This window comes from Musa acuminata, chromosome BXJ3-5, assembly GCF_036884655.1.
Source record: "Musa acuminata AAA Group cultivar baxijiao chromosome BXJ3-5, Cavendish_Baxijiao_AAA, whole genome shotgun sequence".
In the NCBI taxonomy this organism is placed as follows: Eukaryota; Viridiplantae; Streptophyta; class Magnoliopsida; order Zingiberales; family Musaceae; genus Musa; species Musa acuminata.
This window is the reverse complement of record NC_088353.1, coordinates 40841226-40847923: the sequence shown is the minus strand read 5'-3', so window position 1 is coordinate 40847923 and position 6698 is coordinate 40841226. Positions and strand designations below refer to the sequence as shown.

Here is a 6698-nt window from a genome sequence, read left to right as displayed (position 1 = left end):
AAGAATCATTCTTAGCTATGACCAATGTGACTTTTGTGTTTCATGTGCCAATCAACGACAATGAAATATAGACTTCCCCTAATTTTTCTCGTATTTGTTCCCACCTTCTTTCAACAACATGTGTAGATGAGAAAGATGAGCTCGAATGAGTCCACCAAACCTCACGTCTTCTCCCTGTCTTCCAACGAGTAGTCATCGCTCGTTCTTCTAAGCTTTTGAGAATTGACGAATGAAGAGTTACTACAACATATACACTTTGAGAGAACTCTCGTTTGAGACACAAATGACTTGAATATTTTGTTTATTGGGTCATCAATTCATGTGTAGAATAAGATAGAAGGATGTATGTGTTTCTTCACTATGGAAATCAATAAACATGATCATCATGTGGATCAGTTAAGCTACATGTTGTTATCAAGACAAATCACGAAAATATATATGACATGTTCATTGAACTTTAGGAGAGGGAGAACACATTCATACCAAAAGAATAATCCAAAGAACCAATAACAAAATATAAATATAAAGACAAACTAGTACAAAACTTATGCGATTCGGTGTATCGTATCTACGTCTAAAAAAACAAAAACTCATTTTTCATGTGAGAATAAATTATAAGTGTTGAGTTGATAAGCGTTTTTGGATTTATAGAGGTAGTGTACTTTGAGGAAAATGAATCATAGTATAAAAAGACTTTCTTTGTGAAGGAAAGAAACTTCAAAAAATAAAATATGAGAAATACTTTGAATGGTTTTTATCTCAAAAGGATGAGAGAAAAAAAAATAATTTTTTTAAAGAATTTATATAAGATGGTATAAAAGGGATTTGTGCTTGAGTTCGATTAACCCTAAGAGTACTTATAATCGATCTATATAGCGGTGAATTTGATATTCTCTATAAATATAGATAGGAGTGTCGAAACCACATAAATCTTTTATTAACTCAAATATGTTCTTTGATATTGATATTTGAGATTTATCTCTTAATTTTGAAGCCTTCTTGATCCCTAATAATAAGCTTATAAATCCCTTTATACGTACTTTAATATAAACACAAACAATTTTTTCATCGTCTTTACGTCTACTAGACAAAAATCCTTTGAGCAATTAAAGAGCTATCTCTCATTTTTCCCTTATCGAAACTTAAAAATAAATAAGTTATTTATAGAATAAAAACGTTATTACTTCAAAAATTTATATACTTAATTTCTCATCTTCCAAGTATAATAATTTAATAAATCCAAAAACAATTACCAATCCAAAAACAATATTCGTCAGTGATGTGTGTCTATGTCCCAAATTTTATGAAACAAAATATATTTCGAATTGTATAATATTACAATTACAATACTTATCAAACACCTGTGATTCCAAAGTAACTTAGAGGACCATATGCAACAAAATAGAGAGACATATTTCTTGGTGCTGCCACCAATGACATATCGGTCTTTGGTCTTCCCATCTTTTCTACTTGTGGGAAAGATTGACTTGACCAAGAATTATTAGTATTGAACATTTCTTTGTCTTCCTACCACATTGAATTCAGAGGGTAGGAACACTTGTGACTCTCAGCAGCCTCTGAGTGATTGACCAAAGTAGCATCACATTCATAGGAAAGAGAAATCTTGAGGCACATATAAATAATTAAATAGTACATATATTATTATTTTTATTTATTTTTTTAAAAGAAAATAATGTCTATAAACTATAATAGCTAAATGTTATAAGCAAAGATTTCATAGGAATTAAACTATTAATAACTATAAACTATAATAGCTAAATGTTGTCAATGTCTAGCTTTTGAGAGGGCAGTGAAATAAGACTTGAAAGCTCAACATAAGGGAGTTAAACTTCAATGGTGTCTCACTCAAGCAAATCAACTAAGCCCATGACAAGTAGAAAGAACGATATGAACCCTTTAAAGCACACTTGTTTGTTCAACACCACAGAACAACCTTCAATGGAATAAGAAGCTTGAATGTTTCTAACACACCACAGTTACATCAAAGAAACGACAAACTCAAGAACACACAAGGCGGTAGTATCCATCAGAAGGCATGCTTTGCTTTTGGTCACTGTCCTTCCCCAGATTCTTGTTTTGGGGCTTCTTTGATCTCGTCCCCGACATCATCCTGGCAACCAAGAACATTAGGAAGGCGGTAAGGGTGTGTGCCGGACAAAGGGAAAATAAATTGGAAGCAAAATAAGCTTGTTAGAGAACTGACATTGATGTCGGAAGTCCATAAGGTCAGGTTGTCGCGAAGAAGCTGCATGATCAATGTGCTATCCTTGTACGATTCCTCGCTAAGAGTGTCCAACTCTGAAATAGCCTCGTCAAATGCCTGTGAAAGACAAACCACCATTTAAATCAGCAATCAGCAATATCAAATCATCACCTGGTAGCCTGGAAGGCTGGCAGAACAAAAGATAAATGGTTCTGAAATAAATACTAATGCATTATTGTCATCATTTGGAAAATTGAAGCAAAATCTACTAATATGAGATGGTGATTAGCATTTCATAATTTTAAGCTGCAAAATTAGTATAGCTCTTAATACTTCACACCTTCATGACTATTAAAGGTCCAATATCTGGCTGAATTATTAAATTTCTAGTAATTTATAATTAAAGGTTCTGGGGTACAATCATGGTTTGATTTTTTGCTGAAACTAAAATATATCGATTAAATAAGTTGGTTTTAGCCAAACTTTGTCAAGTTTTGCATTCGTTCCAGCAACCCTATCCGAAATTGAGCATTTCCATTCAAGTTTTAGTGATTTTCCCTTGAGCTAAAATATAGTTACTTTTCCTACAAGCATAAAAAATACTTCACTAGTTTCAAACTTTCACTTCATATGTATCAAAAACCATCCATAATTCAAGAAAAGTTCCTCCTTTGCAAGAACACATCATTATATCAGAAAGGTTTTTCTGAATATGTTCACACTCATCTTAGAAAATATCAATCACCGAGACGAAGTACGCAGGACATCTTCAATGAGACTAATAGTTAAGCATGATTATTTCTTACCACCCCAATTGTTCAAACATAAACATGCAACCAATCCTTATGATACCTAAATGAAAACACTGAATTGCCAAAACAAATTTACATGCACCAACAGTACAACATGCATTCGGGCACCTTGAACGCAGCTACTACGACTCACATAGGTAGCGTTTCTTTATTAAAAAAATCTCAAAGAAGCACTTATAGGTAATATTATCATTTTTCATCCTATTTAAATAAGAATGAATAACAGATATTGATGGAATAAAAATATTATGAAAAAGAAAACAAGCATCACTAAAAGAAATGTGAAATATATGAACCAAAATGGGAAAGAGTAGTTAGTTGCAAGTAGACCGAGTCTTTAGTTATAGATAGAGCTCAACAGGAGACTAGATAAGCTGACCAGGTCATGTTATCAAAAGTAGTTCAGTTAGGGTTATAGAATATCTAGGTCAACCTCTGTTTCTCTTTCTTTCCTGTTCTCTACTAACTCCAAACTCCTAACTCCTAGGGTTATAGAACTGAAAGTATAAAGTACAAACTGTAATTAATTTACAAAAATCTTGAACTACATAGTACTAACTCAAAAGCTAATATTATATACAAGAATTTGCAGTCTTTAATTTGATTTGTGCAGTCACTGATTACAACTAATATATTTAAATTTTTTTGAAACATATAATAATAATATAACTACCAGGAACCAGACATATAAGTGAATAGTATGTAACTATATTTAACCCATAAAAAATTATGAAAATTTAAGTTCCTCAATAAAATAACTTGAATTGACACTGCATGTAATTTACTGACAGTGCTTTGGCATTCTAGAAAACTTTGATAAATTACTACACGCCTTAACAAAGGCCTGGTCACAATGAAGTCTCAGCTCTTCCGAGCTGGTTCAGGCCCAACTTCAGGATCTTAGACTTGCTTTGTTTCCCAAAACGGGCTCCAGCCTGACTCAGCCAGTTGACACCCATACTATTGAATCAAGACACTAAATGCTTAGGATGCAGCAAATCATAAAACTGACACTTCTATTGTAACCATAGAAAATAGTGCACAATATTTTCAAATCTAAGGATTTTCAAAGTACAACAAAATAAGATTATAATACAAGTACAGAAAAAGCTAAGATTATAGTCAAACCTGTTTTGCAAGGCTGCAAGCACGATCAGGTGAGTTCACAATTTCATAATAGAACACTGAGAAATTAAGAGCCAGCCCCAACCTAATAGGATGAGTTGGAGCCAACTCAGCCAGGGCAATATCCTACAAAATTTTTATAGATAATTTAGTGAAAAATTATTCGATTTTAAAAGAAACAACAATAAAACAATAAGTTTTATTAGACGAAAATGAAGAATGTAGACCTGCCTTGATAGGCAGAATCATTCAGTAGGATCAGTACTGCCGTTATAAAAGATGTTATCAAGTGGACATGTGTCTAGACTATCAAGAAAATTCTAACAAAGTCAAGTCATCCATAAGGGATTTTAGCTAATCTGCATTGTGAAGAGAATCAGGATCAAACCTGAGCAGAATTATAGGCTACCAGCGTACTCTCTGCAGCCTCCTTCCTTTCATTTCCAGTCTTAAACTCTGCAAGGTACCTAATTGCAATAAACGTTTAGCACTTCAGATAAATAAAATGTCACCCCACAAAGCAAATTGAAGTCGTCCTTTGTTATTTTCTAGAACCTGTGGTAATCGCCCTTCATCTTCAAGTAAAACACCTTGGACTCGGCAGCAGTGGAAGAGGGTATCAGGTGGGACTCAAGCAGCTTAAGGATGCCATCACAGATTTTGCTTAGTTCAGCCTCGATCTTGCCACGATATTCCTTGATCACGGAAACATGATCCTCATTCCCACGGCTCTCTTCCTTCTGCTCGATCGAGGAGATGATGCGCCATGAGGCCCTGCGAGCCCCGATGACATTCTTGTAAGCCACAGATAAGAGGTTGCGCTCCTCTACAGTGAGCTCCTCGACGTCCACTGTCTTTGCAACCTTCTCCATGAACTCCACCATCTCCTCGTAGCGCTCTGCCTGCTCGGCTAGCTTCGCCATGTACACATTGTCTGCACGGGATGATTCAGCTGGAGACATCCTTCCTCCCTCTGTATAAATCTAGCCCGCAACTCTTACAAAATCTGCAATTTGACGGATCCAAACCAAAACATCAAATAAAAGAAGATTTTTCCCTCTCGTCAGTATCCGTCTTGATCCACAAGACAAACAAAAAAAAAACTGATTTTGAGAGACTGAATGTTTGAAAAAGAGCATCTTTACTCTCTCAGAGAAGCATCAAAGATTCAATTCCAGAAACAAAATACAAAAAAACTAATTTTTCTGTAGTAGGGATCAGAAATTCTTGATTCCGATGTATATTTGCCAAGCAACAAGTTGTAACGGATCGAGAACATGGTAAAAAATGACATAGAATCGAAAGAAGAAAACCGATTACCAGAAGTAAACATACCCTGTAGAACCAGTCAAACCAAAACATCAAATAAAAGAAGAATTTTTTCCTCTCTTCGGTATCCGTCTGGATCCACAAGGCAAACAAAAAAAACCGATTTTGAGAGATTGAATGCTCGAAAAATAGCATCTTTACTCTCTCAGAGAAGCAGCAAAGATTCAATTCCAGAAACAAAATACAAAAAACACTAACTTTTCTATAATAGGGCTCAGGAATTCTTGATTCCGATGCATACTTGCCAAGCAACAAGTTTTAACGGATCGAGAACATGGTCGAAAATGACGAAGAATCGAAAGAAGAAAACCGATTACCAGAAGTAAACATACCCTGTAGAACCAGTCAGATCGATCTGATCACAAAAACAAGCGAGAGAAGAATGGAGATCAACAGACGAGATCGATGTGAGAGGCTTAGGAGAGGTACCTCGGAACTGAATCGGCAGGAGAACAGCGAAAACAACTGCGCAAAACACTCTCCCTCTCTATCTCTCTCTCTCTCTCTCTGATTCGATTTCTATTGGCGCTCGGGTTTAAAGGGGGCGGGTGTGAGAATGAGAGGCCCGTCGAGTCCATCTAGAAGAACTCGCTCCCATACGGTCAACGATCCATTGACGTGGAGACACGTGGATGACAGGCTTTTCCAAATGTAGCGACAAAAGAATTCCAAAGCCTGTCATCCTATCTAATTAAAAAGCTCTCATATTTTAATTACTATAAGAAAACAATTAAAGGAAAATTTGTTGCTTAATATTTAATTCCCAACTTATAAATTTCAACACCAAACATCAGTCCATATTGACTGACAAATCAACTTTCATATTTATTCATTTTAAATATTAAAAAATATGATAATAAAGATATGCAAATTCTAAATAAATATATTTGATTTAGGAGAAAATAAAACTAAAATCAAACGTGTTATGAAAATTTAAGAACTTGTCTTCAAACAAAATAAATACTTCTATTTATTTTTTGATATATAAACATTTTAATTTGTGAACCGAGCTGATTGTTTCGATCGAATTTTATACCTATAATGAAAATATATTCAAAAAATAAATTGACATCCCTAATTGCTTTACAAGCTGTATGGGCTGTTACAGATGTTTGAGGGAGTGATTCTGCTCTGCCACAATTCCCCACATTATGCATCTCATTCCCTGTGTGTTTATGTGTTTCTGAGAAGTTGAGATCCAATCTTTC

General features: G+C 34.7%; 1 protein-coding gene across 2 annotated transcripts; it reads right to left on the bottom strand.

The window, feature by feature from the left end:
• Window positions 1-1895: 1895 nt before the first annotated feature.
• Window positions 1896-6074, bottom strand: LOC135637566 (14-3-3-like protein). 2 transcript variants are annotated; one of them, XM_065150151.1, is made up of 6 exons: window positions 5920-6074; window positions 4717-5167; window positions 4550-4628; window positions 4165-4287; window positions 2225-2341; window positions 1896-2131 (listed from the first exon to the last, which is right to left on the bottom strand). In XM_065150151.1, the coding sequence occupies exons 2-6, from the start codon at window positions 5121-5123 to the stop codon at window positions 2072-2074; spliced, it is 786 nt and encodes a 261-aa protein (XP_065006223.1). In that variant the 5' UTR covers window positions 5124-5167; window positions 5920-6074; the 3' UTR covers window positions 1896-2071. The 2 variants fall into 2 exon arrangements, with proteins under 2 accessions (XP_065006223.1, XP_065006224.1); XM_065150152.1 differs by having other exon boundaries at window positions 5823-5965.
• Between the last annotated feature and the right edge of the window lie 624 nt (window positions 6075-6698).

Excerpts from the sequence above, each read along its gene's own strand:
- LOC135637566 (XM_065150151.1), bottom strand. The coding sequence starts at position 5,123 with ATGTCTCCAGCTGAATCATCCCGTGCAGACAATGTGTACATGGCGAAG. Across the intron at positions 4,629-4,716 it reads ATGAAGGGCGATTACCACAG|GTACCTTGCAGAGTTTAAGA; the intron begins GTTCTAGAAAAT and ends TATTGCAATTAG. Across the intron at positions 4,288-4,549 it reads TAGCCTATAATTCTGCTCAG|GATATTGCCCTGGCTGAGTT; the intron begins GTTTGATCCTGA and ends AAAATTTTGTAG.